Below are 24,054 nucleotides of genomic sequence, written 5' to 3'. Positions count from 1 at the left end.
CCCTACTCCATCCCCCGCCAGGGAGCAAGCAAGAGCATCTCTTATTTATTTTTCACTTCCAGCAGCATGAGTTCTAATAAAGACCTGGCTGAATTTCTTGGCTGGCCTCTTATCAATACCTATTGATTAAAGAGTCCAAGGACCTGGGTAGGTACCAGAAGCAAGGAAGGAATGGTGGGTCATCCAGAGTCATCTCTGCCAGCAGAGAAGGAAAGACTCTCCAGCCTGCAATCAAGCACCTCAAACCCAGGAGTGGGAACCCATTCCCACTCAAGACCACTGAGAAAAAGAACCATCCTGAAGAGCCTGGAATATTTAATACAGGTAGAGAGGTATGTTTACTTCTTTCTTTTTTTATGGTGGTAAAATCTAAAATGTACTATTGTAACCATTTCCAGCTGAAGAAGTCGGTGACATTAAATATATTTCCATCGTTGTACAGCTTGTCACCACTATCACTCTTTAAAATTTTTTATCTTTTCTTTTTAGGGCTGCACCTGCAGCACATGGAAGTTCCCAGGCTGGGGGGTCGAATCAGAGCTGCACCTGCCGGCCTACACCACAGCCATAGCAACACTGGATCCTTAACTCACTGAGCAAGGCCAGGGATCAAACCCACATCCTCATGGCTACTAGCCAGATGTTTAACCCCCTGAGCCACAACAGGAACTCCTTTTTTCTTTTTGATTGAGAGTGAACGATTCTTTAAATTCAACAGTGCTTTATAATTTTCAAAAGTTTCACCTGGATGATTTCGTAGAATTCCATAATAATAACCTTTTAAAATTCTTTTTTTTTCCTTGTCTTTTCTAGGGTCACACCTGTGGCATATGGAAGTTCCCAGGCTAGGGGTCTAACTGCAACTACAGGTGCTGGCCTACACCACAGCCACAGCAATGCCAGATCCAAGCTGCATGGGTGACCTACACCACAGCTCACGGCAACGCTGAATCCTTAACCCACTGAGCAAGGCCAGGGATGGAACCCGCAACCTCATGGTTCCTAGTCAGATTCGTTTCTGCTGCGCCACGATGGGAACTCCTTTAATTCTTTTTTTAAGAGCTTAAACCCCACTATGTATGCCCAGGTAGTGTCACCCCATCTGCTCTAGTAGGTTTGTGGTCACTGTAGGCACTGGCTAACACTGTAGGCACTGGCTAAAAGGGTTAAAGCTTCCTTTCACCCAGAGGCCCCTTCGCTGCCCCTCCCTGCCCAGACCTGGAGCAGCAGGTCCACAGGAACCTGCAGGCATGTCCCAACCCACTGAACCATCTTAACCGGTGATTAGCGGCCTCCTATAACTCGTTATTTATTCACTCCAAAGACTGTTAACTGTTTCTTCCAGGCTGCTCTGTCCTATTGTGTAAAATACATGTTTGGGACCCTTTAAAATGTGTGTTATTTACCTGATAGAACTCAATGGCTTCTCTGGAGCCATTCAGTTTTATGGCAGAAATGAGTACTAGAGGGGCTTTTGAAAAGCTGAATTTTAGACCTGACAGCCTGCGTTGGCTTAGGATGCTAATGCAGTCAGCCAACAGCCAGGAAGGGTGGGCGGGGACCGTCAGGCGGCAGTGGGAGGCAGCAGTAAGGGTGTCCATGCTTGTGAATGTTGATGTGGACCGCTGGCCCCGTGCAAGGAGGGCGCTGACACAGAGGCTCACAGTTAGTGTTCTCCTCCCTTGACACGGCCCCAAACCCATCTCTACCTGGGATCTCCCATGTTCTCTGAGAGTCACTGTTTGCTTTTGAAATAAGGATGGTTTCCTTTGAAATAATGAGAGGAATCCAATCGTCTGGAGAATAGCTGGAAAAGGTGTCAGGAAATGACCCAGGAAGACTTTCCCAGGTGAGCGGATTAGGAGGATAGAGATGGTTTGTAGCCTGCTCAGGGACCGAGGTGAACTCACCCAAAGACCCACAGACGGGCTTTTAGGGGAAAAGGGGCTAGTTTAGAACCTATTACAAAGTAGGGATGGTATGAGCCATAGTATGGGATATTTCTTGGAATTTACTTATCTTTATTTTTCTATAAGGTCGAGGGAAAGACATGCTCCATACTAGTAGGTATTTGTGGTTTCATGTACTAAATCCACTCGGTCGTCTTCCTCTCGGTTTTTAAGCTTTTCAGTAGCACTTAGAGAGTGATCTCGTGGTACCTTGATAGTGGATTTTCTTAGCGATGCCGTAAGAGGGAAGGACAAATCAGACTCTGTATTAGATCTGTTCTGTTGCCTGTGCTTTGTCTTACTGGTTCTGCACCTTTTGTAAAAGAATGTTGCCTAAAGCCTGAAATACACAGGCTGGCGGATTGATGCTGGAGTCAGGGCTCTGACCTTTAAGAGCCTATTCATATGGAGATATAAAGTTGCAGAACCTTTACCTTGTTGGAGGTTTATAGGAACAGTGTGACCTGAAGGACAGTCACAGGAACAAAGGATTCTTAAAGGATTCTGACAACAAGAAGTTCATAGCAATTAACCATGCCCCTCTCTCTCACCTTGCCTTTAAAAGGGCTGTGAGGAGTTTGGTGTTTTTTGAACACAAGCCACCTGTCTCCTTGCAGGGCCCTGCGATAAACCGTTTCTTTTTTTTCCTTTTCTTTCTTTTTGGCCTCATTAGGCATTGGGCACAGGAACTCGATCTTGGTAGCAATGCAGTGCAGTGATTACTATTATGTGGCTAGATTAACAAAGCCCTTCTTTCTATTTATCACTTCATTTAATTTGCCCATAAACCCAACAAGGATGGCCTTATTACCATCCTGTTTATGCAACTGGGAAAGTTCAGACTCAGATGGAGAACTATTTTGCCCAAAGTAAATTCTAGCTCACGTTCAAGGATTCACAAGCCCACGCTGCTTCACAAGGTCTTGTCAAAAAGAGAAGAGGTTAGGGAAAGCTGGGCCAGGGGTTTGGTATTTTGTTCCCCCTCCTTATCATGGAAGCAGAGATGAGTGGCATCATTTGAATTCTTGGTCTGGTTTGAAAGGCATTAAGTCATTATGGAGCAGTCCTTCTGTCTATGTAGAACTAGCCGATATGCACCATGTGGAGCCCATTCTCCAGCTGTTGTTGAGAATGAGGATGTCGGCTCTACCTAAAGTGAGCTGAGGGCAGAAGCGAGCCTTTGTCAGCAGCTCCATGAGGTGTGGGAGTCTCAGAAACTGCTTAGTTAAGGTGTCTGGACAACGAGGCTTGATCCCACACTGAAGGAAGACTGGTACCCCTGTCCCCTGCACTGGGGGCTGTGGAGAGCTGGCTCCCAGACACTTATCAGATGCCTACAACCTAGAAGAGTGAAGGGCCCACTGCCCCCGCTGCACTCCCAGCCTTGGCTGCTTAGGGAGCTCATTCTGTCTGCAGAGAAGGCCATCCTGCCCTTTTCCACTCTTGGGTCACGTGACTTCCCATCCGTCACATGCTACTTCCAATGCCCTCCTCCCCCAAGCCCCTTCCTCTGTGCTCTGAGAGGATGTCGGCTCTACCTACATCCTCCCCAGGGACCTTTATAATTTGATGAGGGAGAAGAAGTTCTTGAAGCTGCTAAAAGCATCAACTAGAGTCAGACCACACTGCGGCTTCACAGCCGTAAGACTGTGGGTCAGCTACGCGTTTCTGGAAACCCAGACTTGCTAGGATTTTAGGGAGGGTATTTTGGAAAATGCAATAAAGATTCACTGAAAATAGCATCTCTTTAAGGCCTGAATGTTGAATTCCTCCTTCCTGGCTAACAGGGTTATGATAAAAGATGTACAGGACCTACCTGCTCTTGACCCCACTCGAGCCTGCTCTGCTGCTGTGGGAGGGGCACCAGGGAATTGTACTCATCCTGAGCTGGAAGACCCTAGGTCTAGGCCCAGAACCACCACTTGCTAGCTTGTGACCTTGAGTGCGTCTATTACCTGTCTCAGGCTCAGTTTTCTTATCTGTAAAATGGGTCCTTTCTGTCTCACAGGATTGTTGTGGGGTCATAACATGAGATAGTCAATGGGCTAGGGCCTCTAAACCCTAAAGCTCTCTTAAACTATTTTATTTACATGGTATACCAAAAAGATTCATCATAAGAAGCCCCTGCCTTGGGGGGAGTGGAGACCACTGTGGGCGGACCTGATTCATGCTCTCCTGCCACCTTATCATGGTCCAAGTTGGAAATTTGAATGAAATGTTCCTTTTTTTTTTTTTTTTTTTTTTTTTTTTTCCTTAGGGCTGCACCTGTGGCATGTGGAAATTCCCAGACTAGAGGTCAAACTGGAGCTGCAGCTGCCAGCCACAGCCATAGCCACAGCCACAGCCACAGCCACACAGGACCTGAGCCGTGTCTGTGGCCTACACCCCAGCTCACGGTAATGCCAGATCCTTAACCCATTGAGGGAGGCCAAGGATCGAACCCGCATCCTCATGGATACTAGACGGGTTTGTTACCATTGATCCACAGTGGGGACACCTTGAAACCCTCTTCAAAGTCCCCCTTGGCCCCTCTGTGGGCCCTCAGTGAAGAGGCCAGCCATTAGCAGTGTGCCTGGTAACTGTGACTTTCCTCTCAGGACCCCAAGGACATCATGCAAAATGTGAATGTGGAAAGTTACTCTCTGGTGCTGGTGGCCCCTCCCAGCACACTCTGCCTGGCTGCAGTTGGTCTAGGCGGCAGAGGGTCAGGAAGATGAGGCTGACTGCAAACCCGCCAGCCTGCCATCAAACACCTGCTCTGCCCTCCTCTCTGGAGGGGGGCCACTTCCAGCCCTGCTTTCAGACACAGGTGGGACTCCCATGGAGTGATTCTCATTTCAGAAGATTCCTCACTTACATCATTTTTCATTATATTGTCCCTCATGGGAAGAGAAGATTTGAGGGGTGAGATATGCGTGAGGAAGGGCGAGCCTGAGGGCAGCAGATGCGAGGTGCTAATGAGGCCCTTCTCTTTGCCAAGTCGGCGCCTCTGGATGGGAGACCATGAGCATAGGTGCATGGCTGCCTCTGGACACTGCCCACCTGCACCAGCCTGGCACCCACTGAGCTCACAGGACACGTTCAATAAAGCCTCGTAGCACAAATGAATAAATCAATGGCAGTTGTTTGGCTTCCAGTATAAATGGATCTTGGACCTGAGATATTACCAGATGGGCTGAGAGGTTACACTCTGGTGATGCATCTCCAAGGCTATAAAAATGTAGCCATTTCTGGAGTCACGGGCTGACATTTCAGAAGATGATTATATGCACAATTTAACCACACGGCCATTTGCGCCCTCCCAGCGCCACCACTTCAACTGTTTTCACATGGGCTTTCTTACTCATTCCTTTTTTTTTTTTTTTAAAAAGTCAAGCACACCCCCACCCCCTACCCAGCTTCTCATCTTTCTAGCCGCATGTGATTTATTCACATGAAATTATGCTCCATTTTTACAAAACCCAAGTTACAGCAAATGATGCTTGAGGTTTCACAGAAAATATTAATTCCTGATCTGGGGCTATAAAGCATCCGTGCTTGCTCTGCAGCAGCTCTGTCGCTCTGAGACAGATGGAAGCGGTCCAAGGGGATGATTAACTTCTTAGGCCTGGCAATTGCCTAGTGCTCCTCTGGCCCTGGATTTCCAGATTGACCTCCAGCTTCTCTGCAAACGTGCAGTTGCTCAGCTTGATAAATCACACGTATCCTCTTTTTGATCACAGTTATCTACTATTTACTACTTAGGAAGGGAAGTTAATGGGATTCAGAGGCACTTCATATGCTGCACACACATCCTGCCTTCTCCTAACAGCATTTTGCATCTTCTCCACATTCCTGGTGATGCGACAGCACCTACACCAAAGATGTGCCTTTCGAAATGACCCTCTATCCATTCATCCCAGTTCTTCTCCACCTCTCACCATGCCACCCAGCACAGGCATCCAGACGGAGAAGAGACACTCGAGAGGCACATTACAAGGTGCGGCGAATAAGGAGCACGCCCTTCTGCAAATGGAGGTTTTCTTGGAATTGACGGGTTTACTTTGTTGAGAATGTTGCCACCTCTTCCTGCCCTGGTCTCCTGCTCTTTCATTATCTGGGGCATCAGGAGGGCCGTGGTAGGCCAGCTGCCTCTCCATGGCACAGAGGAGACAGATGAAGAGTGCTACTGTCAGCAGGAGAAAAGAACAAAACCCATGCCACCCAGCTTCCCACACCCTCTCCATTACTGCAGGGGCGTGGGTTAGGTTGGCTGAAGCCCGCATGTGCCTCACCATGGGGGTCCCGTTTGGACTGTGGGGTAAGTGCTTGGGCTATTTTGGCTGAACCATAAATGAAGCCCATCACTCAGGTGAAACCAAATAAGGCCAAGGGCTTTCTTTGAGAGTGACCACAGAGGCTTTTTAAATTTTGGTAAAATTTATCAAGGTTGCATATTGATTCCTGAGGACTCAGGGAACTTTGAAGCCAAATGTCTCATGTCAGATGCTGGATTTCTGCTTAGAATGCCCCTGTAGCCTAGGAAACTGGAGCCAGGGAAAGACAGACAAGCATGAACTTCAGAAGACATCTGGATATTCTCTACCCTCTGACAGCTCACAGGGATGTGATTTCTATGTACTCTCAGAAAGGAGAGGGAAAGGCTACCCCTTCCCCTATATCTGGTCTCATTAGACCAGGTCCCAAAGCCTTGAGGGTAGGCTTTCACACAGGAAGCAAAGGACAGGTGGCTTCCAACAGTGTGAACTCATGTTCTCCCCACCAAAACCCCTCATCAACCAAATCCCATTTCATCCCCAAGTGGTACATCTTGAGACAAAACAGCTCTACTTCTGGGTCCAATGTCCTGTGTTCACTCAGGCAATTACAAGGCCACATGGAAGTGACACGGGCCCACAGAGGAGCTAACCAGTGGGGTGTGGAGGCCCAGAGTGTATGGTGGTGTGGCTCAAGCCAACATGGGCTCTCTGTCCAACTCCAGAACTGCACAACTCTGCAAACAACTGGCCTCTTTTTCTAGAACAGAAACCAAAATGTTGCCTAATCATCATGGAAGTTTATATCAAGAGGTGATACTAGGCTGAAACTATTAGGAAACCAGAGTAGTTTGTGTAAGTGAATTATAATCAATGACCACCACACTATAAGTAGCCAGAGTAATTGGGGTTACGTCTCCACCTTGGGGGGTGGGGGTTGCATGACTTTGTATTCAATTCCACTCCCCTCCTGAGGTGGCTCCTCTGACAGACAGGATTTTAGGTCAGCCATACAGTGCTCTGACCCAGAGTCCCAGCCATCATTTTCAGGAAAAGACTGGTTTTTATTCAACAGAATAAGTAATGGGATAGAAGATGAGCTCTGGCATGGTTAGCATTCTCTACCTTAAGGAACCAGAAAATGAGAATCCAACTGATTTAGTAGGTGTTATCAGTCCTTATTTGGAAGAAGGGTTTTTAATTGTATCTCCCAACAATTACAGAAACTTCTCAGCCATGGAAATACTCATATGGCCCTGAATCAATGGAAAACATAATAAAACAGGAAAAGCACAGAGAAGTACCTGCAATGCTAGAACAGTCTGCAAAGTCAACTTCACATTTGAACAGAAAATTTTAGATTTAGGGTGAAATGCTGTGTTACATTTGAAGACAGAGAAATTCACAGGAAGACCACTAATAATGGGAACCTCTGTGTCTCTGTTTCTAGGGAATGGGTTATTTTGGAGGGGAGGATTTAGCAGTGCAGAATATCTATACTTGGCAGTTATATAATAACAAATTAATAAGATGTTAACTTACTAATCAATTAGTTGTTGGGCTTCAGGAGGGGTTTTGGAGAGCATAACAAAATGTCAAGGGGAATAATAGCCTTCCTCATCATTAAAATCCATGCATATTTTCTACCCAGGACAGAGTCCTGTATATTTTGGGGAGAAGGCTTAGAATAATACCAGTCTTAGTTTCTGATGACTTGTTTTTGTATCTATAACCATGTCTTCAAAAGGAGTCCCTGTTTTTTAAAAAAATAGGTTTTGATTCATTCTACCAAAGGTCATAGAGACCTTCTGTCTCTATATACAGAGCTTTATTGACATAGAATTTATACACCATAAAGTTCGCCCTGTGAAAGCGTGCAATTCAATTGCTTTTAACATATTTACTAGGTTGTGAAACATCACCATCACCTCATTTTACACCTCTTTCCTTCCTTCCTTCTTTTCTTCCTTCCTTCTTTTCTTTCTTCCTTCCTTCCTTCTCTTTTCTTTTCTTTTCTTTCTCTCTCTCTCTCTCTCTCCCTCTCCCTCTCTCCCTCTCTCTTTATAGCACTGTGCCTATGGCATATGGACATCCACAGGCTAGGGATCAAAACGGAGCTGCAGCTGCTGGCCTACACCACAGCCACAGCAACACCAGATCCTTAACCCAATAAGCAAAGCCAGGGATGGAACCCGCGTCCTCATGGATACTGGTTGAGCCACAACCAGAACTCTTACACCATCTTCATCACCCCCCAAAGAAACCTTGTTACCACTGGCAATGGCATACTATTATAAACTGAGGGCTTTCTCTTGCTTCTCAGTTGGTTTTGTTGAAGGAACCGCTTAAGAAGAAAAGTCAAAGGGAAAAAAGAAACATGTAGAGGAAAGGAATGAATGTGTCGGATTTTAAGTGTATTTTCATCTAGGGTCTCTTCTTCCACCAACAGACTCAGAAGCAGTATAGTCACCAGCTCTTGCAAAAATCCCAGAAGCAATCTTGGAAGATCACGTGACAGCCACTCTCGGAGCCCACAGGCTTATGTGGTTGTTATGGGGAAGGCTTTTCATTTGAAATAAAAAAACTCAGGGCCAGCCTGCCACCATAGGGAAAATACTTTTCACCCATGTGCATAGGTAATTCACCTAAGTGACAGGTTTTACCTTGGAGAAGCACCGAAGTGAGCTGGTTTACACAGTTAATTATTGCTCCTTCCACAAAGAAGAACTGAGAAGGAGGAGTGGGTGATGGTTAGCTAGACAATGCTGGGGTGTCTGCCAGCCGCCGAGGGGAACATCTCCGCCAGCTTGCGAAAACCTCACTCATGGGGAAAAGAGAGGCTTCATCTTTGCCTCCTAATGGCTCTTTATTTTATTTTATTTTATTTTATTTTATTTATTTTTTTGCTTTTTAGGGCTGCACCTGCAACACATGGAGGTTCCCAGGCTAGGGATCCATTCAGAGCTGTAGCTGCTGGCCTACGCCACAGTCACAGCCACACCAGATCCGAGCCCCGTCTGCGACCTACGCCACAGTGTACACTCTTGGCAATGCCAGATCCTTAACCCACTGAGTGAGGCCAGGGATCGAGCCTGCAACCTCATGGTTCCTAGTTGGATTCATTTCCGCTAAGCCACGATGGGAACTTCTCCTCATGGATCTCCAAATACACACACACACACCCCTTGGCAAGTGAGACCTCAAAAACCAACTCCAGCCAAGAAATGGTCTAGTCTATTCTAGTAAGCAACTCCACATATCCCCCTATCTTTATAGGCAAAGCAAGATGTGAAATACAGTTTGAGTATATTCGGTGATTGGCTTTACACAGCTTACTCAATAACACACAAGTCAGAAAAAAAAAAAAAAGCCAAATAAAGGAGTAAAAGTTGGGCACGCATGACCATGAATTGGGTTTACGTGCATAAAGTATTTCAAGAGAGAATCTCATCCAAAGACAGATAGCTCTCGGAGAAATGGTAGGGAAAAGGTCTGAAGAAAATATCCCAGAATAAATGACGTACTTATTGCTGAAAAATGAGCTTGGAGCTCAACCACTTCCAAAGTTCAGAATTTACTGCACCATTCGGGCCCTTCCCTCCAAGTTTCTCGTCTCCTGTTTCACTGCACAACCATGGGATGCCTCACACTTCCCATGAAATACAACAAGGCGATTTTTGCAGTAATAAACTCTGCACATGCATGACAAATCGAGGCATGCAAAATGTTTAACATCCCAGTTCACAGATACTTTAGGGACAAAATCCGATTATGAATTATATGCCACAATAAATAGGGCTCAATGTTTCATAAAGCAATTTATAGTTCATAAAAATGACAAAAGGTACCTGTCAGACAGAGCGTGGAGAGCTGTTCTCTGGGTTGCCTGCTGGAAGAAAGGGCAGAGATGTTTATTTAATATTCTGACTTTTAAATTATGTGCTCAATCAATACTTTAAAGAACCCAAAACCAAACCCTGTATCACACACATTTTTGCCAGGTGGCCAAATTTAAGCTGCTGGTAACATAGTAGAGAACCCTGTTGTGTTGGTAAACCATTTCTAGAGTTAACTGAAGCCCCTTCCGGGTACACCTGCCACCAGGGGGCGAGCGTGCAGAGGCTGGACCTACTCTCTAGGTGAGGCCAGACAGGTCTCAGGAGACCTGGCACAGATCAGAGCTATTCCACTGGCACTTTCTGATATCAGCTTACCACTGCTTTATTCTACTTTCTGGTAAGAAAAAGCTCTGTTGTGGTCCATTTGCACCTTCTTTCCCAATGAAGGTGTCGTTTTTTATTTCATTTTCAGATTTATTGAAGAAGTCATCACAACTTGGTATTAGACCACTGACTCCAATGTGAAGTTATTACGAGATTGTTGATATGTTTTAGACATAGTAATGTAATTGTGGCAATGCTTTTTTCTTTTTTTGGCTACACTGTGGCATGTGCAAGTTCCAGTGACATAAGCTGCTGCAGTGACAACACAGGATCCTTAACCTGCGGTGCCACCAGGGAACTCCAGTGGCAATGTTTTTTTAGAGTGTTTTATGGATTCACATTAAAATATTTACAATATAATTATGTGATGTTTGGATCTGCTTTATTAAAAGAATAGAGTGGGAGGGAAGAGAGAGTGGGGGGACATATAAATGAAACGAGATGGCTTTGGGTTGATAACTGCTGAAGCGAGGTGGTGAACACATTGGGGGAATATTATCAAACTGAAATTTTTTGTAATACAAAAATGACATGAAAAAAAGGACATAAGAAGGCCTCCGTTGTTCCCTCAGATCCTCCCAGGTTTACACTCACTTTCCTTTCTTTGGCCTGTTCTATTTTTTGTGCATTTGCCTTCCACTGCTGAGCACCCTGAGTCTACAAAAGGCAGAGGGCACGTTCTGTTCTCTGAGAAGTCACCATTGGGAGGAGACCAGAGTATGGCCTCAAAGGCTGAGGCTTCCTCGGGGTGCACCAGGGGGTCCATTTTCAATTTGTACCAGATGTGTGTCAAGATTACTGTTTATGGAGTTTCTGCTGTGGTGCAGCAGAAATGAATCCGACTAGGAACCATGAGGTTTCTGGCTCGATCCCCGACCTCAATCAGTGGGTTAAGGATCCGGCATTACTATGAGCTGTGGTGTAGGTCGCAGATGTGGCTTGGATCCCCAGTTGCTATGGCTGTGGCTGTGGCCAGTGGCTACAGCTCCAATTCCACCCCTAGCCTGGGAACCTCCATATGCTGCAGGTGCAGCCCTAAAAAGCAAAAAAAAAAAAAAAAGATGACCATTTACCAGAGATGCTAAAGCTATTCCCTATAGTAGGTAGGGAGCATACAAAACAGACAGGGTCTTCAGATCAGAAAAAAGGGACACATCAGAACCGTCATCTCCACTATAGAACTGAAATATACCGTGGGTGACAGTTGCACACCCTGGGATCAGGCAGGCGGAGCCACACTTTGTGAACTCCTACTACACAGATGACTGCCCTGGGCTCGAAGAGGAACAAGAGCAAAAACAGAAGTGGTCACTCTTTTGGACAAGCTGAGTCCCTGGGGAGGGGTAGGGAGTCAGGCGAGAGGTCCAGGGATGATGTGCACCTTTACGAGATAATTTGCAAGTAAAAAGATGGAGGTAGGACAGTGCGGGAAGGCACAGCCTCAAGTGGTAACGGACGGCTGGTGGACCAGCAGCTCCTCAGACAGTGCCTGAAACTGTCTGCAGGGGCTCCGTAAAGATCTGCAGAGTAATCACCAATGAATGAGTCACTTAGGGAACACGTCCCACTGACATTTGAGCAAAACTTTAAAGACAGGGAGGGCTGTGGTCCGGCTAGAAGATGCACAGATGGTCCCAGACCAGATGGCAGAGGAGAAGCCTGTCTGAGCCCTGGGCAGGGGTTCTTCCCCGGGCTACCCTTGCCCCAACCTCAGAAGCATCTGGAATTGAGCTGGGTGTTTCTGTGTATCACATGCATGAGGGGATGACTACTGGCCTTTAGTGCCTGGCCCCAGAGATGCTAATGCCTTTCAAAGGCCAGAAAGGTTCCTCACACAATGAGGAACTATCCCCTTTGAATGACAAGGCTGTCTCTGTGGAGATGCTACAGCAAAGTAGGAAGGAAAGGCAGATCTGAAAGAAATAACCCAAGAGCTCCTGGGGCCTGGCATGAGGAGCTGAAAATAAGTGAATGAGAGGAACTTATTCATAAATGACTAAGATAATTCCACCAGGGACACACTGAGTTAGGAAAACACATAAACTCTGTTGAACTGGGAATTGAGAGCCTGACACCCGGGACAGGTTCTGCCTTTCAGGTACACAATGGACCTCGAGTCTGCTCCTCAATCCAAGTCTCAGGTTCCAAACTCCCCTCTTCTGTCCTGAATGGATGCTGAGGGGGCCAGTCAAGGTCCAGGCAGCAGTAGACAAGCTAAGTGGCAGCTGTGCCTTCCTTCCTCCCCGGTGTCTATTCTAGTGTCACATGACTCACTTGAGATGGGAAAGAAGACGACGTATAAGCGCTTTCTCTTGATGGAGTGGCCCGAGCCCATCCAATGAGGCAGGTGTAAGGGATGAGAAGCCAGACCGGGTGACCACTCAGATACCTCAGGGGACAGTACCTCCTTCTCTCTCCTTACTCTGCCCTCTCTTGATGGCCATTCCAGGAGCACATTCACAAAAAGCACTAGCAGGTGACCGGGCAGCCATCACTGTTCCCAGATTTGTCTCCTCGAGGCAAAGAGCCTCAGAAGATGGCTTTCACTTTCGGCAGTTATCCTTGAAAAGAACTGCACTCTCTGCTCCTGCCTCTGTTTGGCTAAACATACAACAAAGTATTTCCTTTTCCCCAAGGAAAGATGGCTTGTTTGATTAGCACAGTTTCTTAACATCATCTCAGCAGGAGGCACTGGATACAGACTCTTCCTGAAACAACGAAACTCAAAGGAGACGTGACTGAAAGATCCGTAGAAATTCAACCACGGTATCTGAATTTTCCCAGAGCCCTGGGGGTCAATTTTTTAAGCTGATTGACTCCTTGCTCCAGGCCTGCAAATACTTCCCACTGACTTTTGTGATCAGGAAACGTGCAGCGTTTAGGAAAATGATTTATGAAGCAAAAGCAAAGCAAAACAAACCCTAAACAAGAAACTCAGATGCTTGACCATCAATGGGATGCCTATGAATTGATGCATCCCAGGGGGTGGTACCCGCTGAGAATAACGCTGCAGGGCAGATGCTGGCTGAGCTGGAGGCTGGCAGCAGGGGCTGCTCTCCTTTAGAAGAAGGACATGATCTTGGGACCCAGAGACCCTTCTGGGCTGAGACAACACAATCTAGCCAGTCACTCAGCTCTGTCCTTCTGTGACCTTTACTCTTCCATTGGTCCACACGATGTGGTACCTGGCACCAGTGACTGCCCGCACCACTTTCGTTAATGCCTGCTTTTAAAAACATTTATTTTTTACTTTTTTTGTGCTTTTCAGGGCTAGGGGTTAAATCAGAGCTGCAGCTGCCAGCCTGCACGACAGCCACAGCAACACAGGATCCAAGCTGCATCTGAGACCTACACCACTGCTCATGGCAATGCTGGATCCTTAACCCAATGACTGAGGCCAGGGATTCAACCCACATCCTCATGGATATTAGTCGGGTTCACTATCACTGAGCCACAACAGGAACTTCTACTTTAAAATTTTTAATGCCTGCTTTTGATCCTGCTATTTAATTTGCAGTTATTCCACATCATTAAAAACTTTGAAGAGGTTGACTCATTATCCATCAAGAAAGGAGATGAGGATAGGTTATGTTTTAAATACTTCCTTGAGACAAAAAAGATTACGGTACTTAAAACTGTGTGTTATACACCAAAGCAAAGACCAAATTTTTTTTTTTTTTTACTGTCTCCTCTCTTAAACTTTGGCTGTGGCACACTATTTTACTGTTGGAAAATAATAAAATAAATAAACATTGGAATTAAATAGCAGAGAAAAAAATTATCTAGGTAACCCATGATTGAAGCCTGAAAAACTACCCGTAGTAAACTAGATGAATGGCTCAATTTCCTTCTTTCAAATGTTGTACGTTACAGCAACCATATTTTTCTTCTCCTAAGTCATCATCTCTTCTTGTAACTTTCCTTTTTTATTCAGTTCTCAGCAAAAGAGATTGAGAGGGTTAAGAGAATGCGTCACTGATCTTTCCTGAGTTCATTACTCATTCATGAATGACTCTGAAGGGTAAGCCTAGGAGACAAAACAAGTTTTCTGCCAGAAATAATCATTTTCCAGGTTCTCTTCAAGAGATGACATATTTTCTCTGTCTTTATTACAGCAAGCTGGGTGCTTGGGAACATAATCAGTAGACTTGCAGGTTTCAATGTATGCTAAATGAATTCCCAGTCACAATCTGTTATTGAGGGGAAATCAAAGAGGAAATTAAGTGCCCTTACCGTAATTGGGTTGAGCACAGAACAAGTTCATGGATATTGGAGTAGGGAGAAAACAAAGGGGAGAGTCTGGAATTCAGGAAGGGGTCCCAGGATGATTGAATTTCTTTCCTCCTTGACGGAAACAGAATTGACACGTGGACCGCTCCATAAAGCAATCTGACGTGCCTATTAGGTGCAGGGCCTGGGCTCAGCTTGTGGGGGGTGTGGGCACAGCGGTGGCGGTCAAATCCACCAAGCTTTTGTCAGATTGTACTCAGAATCCAGAGGTGAGCCAGATGCAAAAAGTTAAATGCACAGCAGCGTTCCTAATTACAACGGTTATGACCAAAGGAGAAGGATGGGCCCTGGGAACCAGAATGTGAGGGGCTGCATTTGGAATGCACATTCAAGGAAGGCACACTGAAGGAGGGATAACAAAGCTGCTGCCGGGAGGGCAAAGAAGACTTACAATGAGAGAAACCGGCATGGGGCAGGGAGGGAGGGAGGGAGGGATGAAGGTGGTGGTGGTGGGGATCCGGGAGGGTTTGCCCCATGGCCTGGGAACTTTCGCACGGGTGCAGGCATGGCAAAAAAGCCGTGAATGGATAAAGAAGATGTGGTAAGTATATGTAATGGAATATGACTGAGCCATAAACAAGAATTTCATCATTGGCAGCAACATGCATGGACGTGGAGGGCATTATGCTAGCTGAAATAAGAGAGAAAGACAAAAACTGTATGATATCACACGTAGCATCTAAAAAAATATAAGAAACTAGTGAATACACACAAAAAAGCAGCAGACTCACAGATGTGGAGAACAAACTAGTGGTTGGGGGGAGAGGGGCAATATAGAGGTGTGAGAGTGAGTGGGAGGCACAAATTATTGGGTGCAAAATTGGCTCAAGGATGTATTTATTGTACAATATGCGGAATATAGTCAATATTTTATAATAACTAAATGGAAAGCAACCTTCAAAACTCTATAAAGACTTTTAAAAATTTAAAGAAGTCAAATAAATGCTATCATCTCCTCCTCCACCAAAAAAAAAAAAAAAAAAAAGTTGGCGTGTGTGAATTTCAAGTTGCTTCCTGGATGTCAATTGGAGACCGCTGGATTTGTGAGATTAAAGCCATTAAGTGCCAATTAAATACACAGCATCAATCTATTTTCGGCAAATGACAGTCATAAGGAGATGCGTGGCTGGATTTTCTGGATCTCCACTTTGCTATTGTTCAAAGAGAAGCAGATCTAGAATCCCATGGGTTAGGACACACTCTGTTTCTGCACTCCTCCTGACCTCTGTCCCATTACACACAAGATCAGGTTTATGACTCTGACAGTCAGGAGACAGCAATGGATGCAGCCGTGATTGCAATCTGGTTGCTGCACCTGTGTCAGGACACCATCTCCACATTCAATTATCTGAATAAATGCTTCACAGCTCATCTTAATGCCTTTGTGTTGCGCTGTGTTTGAAGCAGGCTGCGGAATTTCGACGGATGTACATGTCTTTCTAGGAATTCTGGCTGGGGAGGCCTCCCTTTCTTCTAGCCATTCTTCTTCAAGTTGAGCCTTGCATATATTAATTTATTTCCATGTTTAATTTCCTTCTCCATCTATTAACACATTTTATGTTTCATTAACTTAACTCTATGCTGTGGTTTTTCATTTTGGTCCTAGTTGATGAGCGTCTTAACTTTTTATGTTGTGAGCTTCCATTTGACCTTTTCCAACCCATTGAGCAATATTCGCAAGACAAAGGAAAGTGTCTTATTCTGGCTCCCCCCACTTCGGTAGTAACAAGCAACTTTGCATGTTCTGATTCCTAGAAGTGCTGTCTAGAAAGCATTGTGCTCAGTGGACTTTGACCTTATCCTGTTCTCAACAGGGGTCGGCAGAGTTAGGGGAAGATGATACATATAATTTATCATCCAAATAAGAACAGTTTTGAGAGTGAAGGGAGATGCCAACCAGTTGGGCATCAGGTGGAAATGCTGCTTCTTTGGGGCACAATGTTCAGTCAGCCTAATAAAGATGACTCTACACATATAAACGAGATCAGGATGAGAGGAGAGCATGTTAGGGGCTGAGGAACCTGCAGGTAAGGAAAGCAAAGAGCTGAATGAGGTCGGCTGGAGACACATCACTCTGACGCCTGGTGTCCCCTTAAATCAAGCCAGTGCTTTTCCTGTTTTCTCTCCAGCCTGTCCTTTCTCCATTCAGTGTCCACCTGCTACCCCAGGTTCCGCTCATCCTTCTAATGCAGGCTTGAGGCTCTAGCTCTCAGAGCTCCTGCTCTAGAACATGGGTTAGTTCTGGGCTCTGCTCGGTCCTGGGGAGTCTGCCATCTGTTTCACGGGAACTTCGGTCTTGGCTAAAAGTCAAGTTCCTTGAAGCTCACCGAAGGCAGAGAGCCCAACTCATCCTCCCTCTTCCCGGTGCCTCCTTCCCAGTGACTGACAGCACCTGCAGGTGGATCACCAGTGGGAAGTGAGCAGGCAACACCTGGCCATAACAAACGCTGCTATCTGCCATGGCGCCCATTTCAGAGTTTGGTGGAAATACATTTTCCCCCTCCACTGTCTCTTTCTCTATTTTACTACCTTAAAAACCTAGAGGAGTTCCCATTGTGTCTCAGTGTTAACGAACCAGACTAGTATCCATGAAGACACAGGTTCCATCCCTGGCTTCGCTTGGTGGGTTAAGGATCCGGTGTTGCCGTGAACCATGGCTTGGATCCTGTGTTGCTGTGGCTGTGGCGCAGGCCGGTGGCTGCAGCTCCGCTTGGAGCTCTAGCCTAGGAACTTCCATATGCAGTGGGTGCAGCCCTAAAAAGACAAAAACCAACCAACCGAACAAAAACCTAGGGTACACTTTCCTCTTTAGAGAAATTTTGACTTGTGGTTTTATTTTAACTGCCTTGCTTAGGTTAGCATAAGTCTACCAGAAATTTAGTAAAGACAATTATAAACATTTATAAGTGCCTATTTTATCCTGTGGGAAGTGCTGATTCATTGATGATTTCAGATAAGTCTGCCTGAATAACGTTACTCATAATTTGGATTCTGTTACTAACAGAGCTATTTGGGGTGGGGGGCTTCATGTGAGGTCCATGGTACTTCCTAGTTTGGCAATTCCAATCTTCCAAGAGGATCCGAGAGAGGCAGTATTGACTTCACTAAGCATTTCCAGGACATTTGACTACAGAGACACACTGGGAACCATTGTTAACATCTGCCATGGGGACATTCTGCTTCCAGGCCCTGGAGGCTTTGCCATCATGAAGGAAAACTTGGGGGCAGTTGCTAGGAGTTAGGAGAAGGAAGGGAAGATGTGGGGGACAGTGTGAGAACATGCCCAGGGAGGGGGGCTGTCTCCTGTCCATGGTGATGACACGGGATTCCTCCCAGGAGGCTGGGACCCCCGTGAATGCCCAGATGATACAAAGCACCTAAGTGATGGGCTACACTGAGTGCCGTGAGGACAACATTAGGGGTCAGAGGATCCCAGTGGGTTCCTGGAGGAGGTCTGTGCAGCAGGGTGGCTGGTGTGGAGGGTGAGCAGTCAGTCTGGAGTGGGAGGTGAAGGTGGGAAGACCAGGGCTGGGTATGAGGCTATCAGTGTGGATGGCAGGGGTGGCTAGAAGTGAGCTGGGTGACATTCAGCCCCACGCCAGGTCGTGGGGAGCAACCTGTCCCATGGCAAGTAGCTTCTTGTACCTGGGCATCTGGATATTTACCTATAAAGGACCAAACTTAGGAAGGCTCAACCCCAGTTCCTGGAGGACAGGAAATGGGTACCACTTAGATGATCGAATAACCCTTGGTTACCTGATAGCACAGGGCACATAAATGCTTGATAAATACATCACCAGGTGCCATAACAGTGCCTCCCTGGAAGCCCTGCAGGGTGATGGATTAGCCTTTATCTTATTCATACAATTTGAACTCAAAATGACTGGTGTTAGAGGATGAGAACTCAGAAGCAGCAATGGGCTTCAGTCTTTAATAGATTCTAAAGTTTACTCAAGCTTCTGTTAGTATAGTTACAAATGAAATATTCCTTTTTTATTTTATTTTTAAATTTTTATTTATTTTGTCTTTTTAGGGCCGCACCCATGGCATATGGAGGTTCCCAGGCTAGGGGTTGAATCAGAGCTGTAGCCACTGCCCTACACCACAGCCACAACCATGCCAGATCGGAGCCGCATCTGTGACCTACACCACAGCTCATGGCAACGTGGGATCCTTAACCCACTGAGCGAGACCAGGGATTGAACCTGCAACCTCATGGTTTCTAGTTGGATTTGTTTTTGCTGCGCTGTGATGGGAACTCCCAAATATTCCTTTTTTTAAAAATTATTTTTTAAAAGGCATGAGCAAGGGACAACATATATAAAGAAAGTGCCTACCCAGGTCTCGGTAGGGACAATGGCCACTGAGGGTCCATTGGACAAATCCAGAGGTGCTGTTGGATGAAGATTAAAGACCCAAGCTCGGTTGTCAACTCTCAGATCTGTGAGAGTGGCAGAAGCATTTGGATTCTGGGACAGAGCAATTGGTAAGGCAATGGAACCATCCACGTAAGCATTTGCATGTGTGTGCGTGTGTGTGTGCGTGTGTGTGTGTGTGTGTCTTCGCATGTGTGCATCTTCGTGTGTGTGCTTGTGCACATGTGCTTATGTAGCTACAACTTCAAGATGAAAGCAAACAATCAAGAACCATCTAATGATGTGTGAGCTGCCTGGAGACGCTCTAAGGACAGGGGACTGAAACTCCTGGTTCTTGGGAGTGGAGGGTGGAAGGCTTAATGCAGAGCGTGCAGGGCGATGCAGTCTAGGTCTTGCGGATTCTACGTGGATGCCTGGCTTCTGGCCTGCTTCTCAGGTCAACCACACATTCCTGGAACTCTCTTCGCAGGGCAATTTCAGTGCAGGCCAGACCCTAAGCACAGCCAAGGTGACGATGGCCATTTAATAGCTCACATCTTTGGCGCAGTAGGGGGACACTGGCGGATTGCTCACTCTCCACGTTGTCAGGCCTGCCAAGTGCCTCTTGGAGCTTTTAACAAAGTCCTTATGCTACCTTCATAGGATGCTTTGGTGGAGTCCCATTTTCTGGCCTTGGTAGGTGGTTGTTATTATGAATGTAACCAGAGCCCCAACTGTAGACTACGAGTGTTACTTTATTCCCGCCTAAAGACAAGATGAAAGGAACGAGTCTTTTGATAGTTTTGTTTAAAAATGCAACCTGTGTTTGAAGAACCAAAATCTAAGCTACCAAAGTCTAAGCCTGGCTTTCTGTTTTACATAAACATCTCTTTTACCCAGACAAAAGAGCAATATTTGAAGGTAAAAATAGGATTGTCACGGTTAGGAAAAACTCTCACAACTGCACTTTGCAAACCAATTACATAACATAAGAGAGAGCTGAAGCAGTTCTGACTGTGTCATTATTGGTATTAGGCTTTTCACCTCTCCAGGAACCACTGCTCAGTAGCTTATACATCAAAGTGTTTTCACATATAATATGCTGTAATCACACACTCTTCCTTCAACTGCCTTGGACTTTTGAGAGTGACCTCTGGATGCAACAGTTTTCATCTATAGCACAGGGAACTATATCTAGTCACTTATGATGGAATATGATGGAGGGTAATGTGAAAAAAAGAATGTGTATGTATATGTGTGTATGTGCGACTGGGTCCCTTTGCTGTACAGTAGAAATGGACAGAATATTGTAAACCAATTATAATGGAAAAATAAAAATCATTCTAAAAAAAAAAAAAAAAAGAATGACCTCTGGGTTGAAAGGGGAGGTACCCAGAGATGTGTGGCCATTTTCTAAGGAAAGAGAACCGTGTCTGGTGGCCTACATTTCAGGAAACATCCGGTCTGCTTCTTAAGGATGGTCGTTTCACTCAGCCCAACTTGTTGTCTACAGATGTGGTCAGGACAGAAATGGAAGTGCCCAGGGACCCTGAGCTACTGCAAAGGATTTTGCTCCATGAAGAAATGAGGCTGATAGTCTCCTGAGAAGAACTGTGCTTCTGAGATAACCGGCCCCACTTGGACAAGATTTGGAAAAACACGAATACAGACAAAACTTTCTGAGCCCCTATCTGGATGCGACATCTGAACGACTATAGGTAACTCCCATGCTATCCGAAAGCCCCCCCGCCCGGATATGAATGACAGCGGCGACTACAAGGAGCACTCTCTTATCTAAAATGCTTACACTTCTGCAAAAGCTCTTGAAGGAAAAAACCTCACAGAAGTCACAGGACAAAGGGCTATTCCTCTGAATTACACAGCAGTGTCCTCTGGAGGGAGAATTTTACTTCCTCTGCCAACCAGCAGCCCTGCTGGCGGCTGCATTTGAGAAGAACCTGCCTATCCATTAATGTAGCATGTGGCCTTTCTTCTCTTTTCTGAGTGGAGTCTGTTTTGGTGGCACCGATACCACGGAAAAAAAAACTTGGCTTAGTTTCCAGAATGTAGCTTCCTCTGAACTCCTCAGTGTAACAAAGCCATGATTCTCTGTTTGTTAATTGGATATTGCCTCAATTCAATGGAAGGCTAATCAGTCAATTTTTATATAATCGTCTCATTTTCCAGATTTCCAAGGAGGGTCCGCAGACTGAAATTAGTCCCATCCTAGGATTCCAACCTGGGTGGACATGGCTAAACAGACATAAATCTCAGTCAGCTCCCAGGGGAGGTTGGAGCCAAGAAATGAGGAGTCAGCATTGGGGGCCTTTGTGTATCTGTCTCTTGACAGTGATGTTGGCTGACTATTTCAAGTTTGGAAATTATTATTAACATTAAAAAAACCCTACATTTTTATGCCTTTCTACCTATCCTTGTTCTTTTCACAAATGTTATGTAAAGGGTGGCATGACATAATAAAACTGGCCACCTTAAAAGAATCTTCCATTTGCTTCCGAAAACAGTAAACTATTATTTATAAAATATTACTTCACTAAGCTTTAGGGCTGTCAGGCAAAAAAACAAAAAAAACAAAAAAACAAAAACAAAAACAAAAAAACAAAAAAACCCCAAAACCCTGTTAAATATTTGGCTTTCACTTATCGTGACAGAAAAGTTTGAATCATGATGACTTCATATACAGATGATGATGAAGATCTGATAGTTTTCTATGAGAGTCATTCTGTTTCTATATTAAAAAGAAACCAATTTATCAGTATGATTAACTGGATATTTAGCTTAGGTACAACATGAATGCAAGACAAAAAATAAAAACATATATCGACTTCTCTTTTACTTTTTTTATATTTTGCCTTTAGGTTTAATACAGGTAATATATACTTTTTTTCTAAAGTCACTGCGAACAGGGCATTTCCTGGCATTTAAAAAGTACTTTATATTTCTGAGGTTAAATTATCCTAATGAATATCACCAATGTGTAATTCATCAAGCCCAACAAGCCAGCGTCTTGCATGATATTTGACATTCAGAAGGCATTCAAGATTTTTCTCAGAATGACTTTTAGGTAGAAATGGTTTCAGCTCTTATTGACGACAAACCCCATCAACAGTATGCTTCATTTCTAATGTAGGAGAAACCTGATTTTGGAGCCTAGCCTCTCAAACCTGGACCTGATTACCGCTTCAACTCCTGTTTATATAATTCTACACAATTTTGGCAGGATTCAAGAGTACATACCAGGGTGTTGGCTTTTATGACTCTCCTGGGATGTGAATGTCAAGCTGACTGGATGAACCCTGGCCACAAATCCCAGACAAGCACAATGACTCTATTTATTCAGACTTGGCTGCCTGAATGCAGATTGACTCTGCGGGTGATAAATTTTCACAGGCTAAGAACTTCAGCATCAACCAAGCTGATCCTGAGAAGAAAAATGCACCCAGGGAAGTGGAGCTGGGCTGCCCAAACCTCCCATAGTTTCACTGCACGTCTGCATATCACTCAGCTAATTCATTTGGTGACTGATGGATGGGCACTGCTGATGGCTTCAGAGGTTCTATGCAACAGAAAGGAATGAGGGAAAAAGTGAACAGCGCCCATGACAACTGGCCATCTGCTTTTAATATTACACCCAGAACTGATGTTCGTTATCCAATGACCGCTAGGGAAAGGAGCAGAACAGTGAGCTTAGGGATGTTCCCTATGGCTCTCCAGAAGGAACCACCATGAACAAAAAGCAGTAAGCACTGCAATTCAGCACGCAGCGAAATCTCACCTACGCCCCAGAGTCATCCTAACAGGACCGAGATTCTTTTTGACAGACGTGATTACGACTCCATGTATTAATTACATCAGGAGCAGATAAGCAATGAGGTCCTCCTGTACAGCACAGGGAACTATGTCCAATCTCTAGAGTTAGAACATGATGGAAGAGAGTATGAAAAAAAAAAAAAAAAAGGAATGTACATACATGTATGACTGGGTCACTTCGCTGTACAACAGAAATCAAAGAAACATTGTACATCAAATAAACTTTAATTAAAAAAAAAGACTAAGAAAAGAATCAGCTCTTTAACTTGGAGATTTATGTTAACTACCTGGGCGTCTATGAAACGAATTGTATGTTCTCCAGATATGACTTGGAGATTAAAAGGTAACTTTTCTTCATTGTGAGAAGGAAATTAGGCCAGTAGGAAAATTTCCCTCTCCAGATTATATCCAATGATGACTGCCTGTAAAATTTAAATTGTCAGTTTAAGTGGATAAACCATGCTCATTTAAAGAGAAAAATGCAGTTACAGAATTAAAATGAAAAGACTGCCTAATATGTGTGCATAATGTAATTACTGGAAGCTGTAGGCGCATACACAGCCATTCAATCTGGATCCTGGCTCTGTGCTTCCCTGAGCTTATAGATTTGTCATGTCTGAAACACTGTCTGCAGTTGACACCACCTCAGCTGCTCCTTGCTGAATGTCTTCATCATGTGTCCCTGTCCTCATGCCTTGGCTGAAACAATTTCATCTAGATATTTGCTGTCCCCAACCTCCCAAGCTTACCTACCCTCACTTGAGAGGCGGAACTCATTTTTTTTTTTAACTAAATGAGAAGACATGTGACATAATTCATCTCTCTCTTCCAAATTCATGAACAAACTTCTTTAGTACTTAGTAACTAGTACCTTCAGGAATCATTTTATCTTGAATCTAATTCTTTTCCTTTCTTCCACAGAAACAGTGGCGTCTAGAATTGTTGAAAGCAAGAGTCACAGGAAAGGAGATCAAACGAATCACCACACATATCCTGTGTCTTTCCTTTATTGACCCAGACAGGAAATATGATTCTCAAACCATGTGTCCCATTTCTCATTTGAACCTCATCAAGCATGAAAATTATAGGAGAAAACAGGAAAACATGCCTCCCGTTCCATTTTACTTCCAAATTTTGTATACCCGGTCACAAC

At 45.0% G+C, this 24,054-nt stretch overlaps 1 protein-coding gene across 18 annotated transcripts in view; it reads right to left on the bottom strand.

Moving 5' to 3' along the window:
• AFF3 (ALF transcription elongation factor 3) overlaps positions 1–24,054 on the bottom strand; it is a 594,300-nt gene that overhangs the window by 86,469 nt on the left and 483,777 nt on the right. For 13 of the 18 annotated variants that reach the window (XM_085018570.1, XM_021088183.2, XM_021088188.2 and 10 more), the window contains one exon: positions 10,054–10,094. In XM_085018570.1, coding sequence (XP_084874696.1) covers positions 10,054–10,094 — 41 coding nt within the window. The remainder of the gene's footprint in view (positions 1–10,053; positions 10,095–24,054) is intronic. The other 5 variants (XM_021088187.2, XM_085018576.1, XM_085018579.1 and 2 more) reach the window with 1 other exon arrangement.

This window comes from Sus scrofa, chromosome 3 (assembly GCF_054392235.1).
Source record: "Sus scrofa isolate SSC_HxYL_T2T_F1_AM1 chromosome 3, Sscrofa_HxYL_maternal_Yorkshire_Landrace_v2.0, whole genome shotgun sequence".
Lineage (NCBI taxonomy): Eukaryota > Metazoa > Chordata > Mammalia > Artiodactyla > Suidae > Sus > Sus scrofa.
The sequence above is the reverse complement of the archived record's forward strand: the minus strand, read 5'-3'. Positions and strand labels throughout refer to the sequence as shown.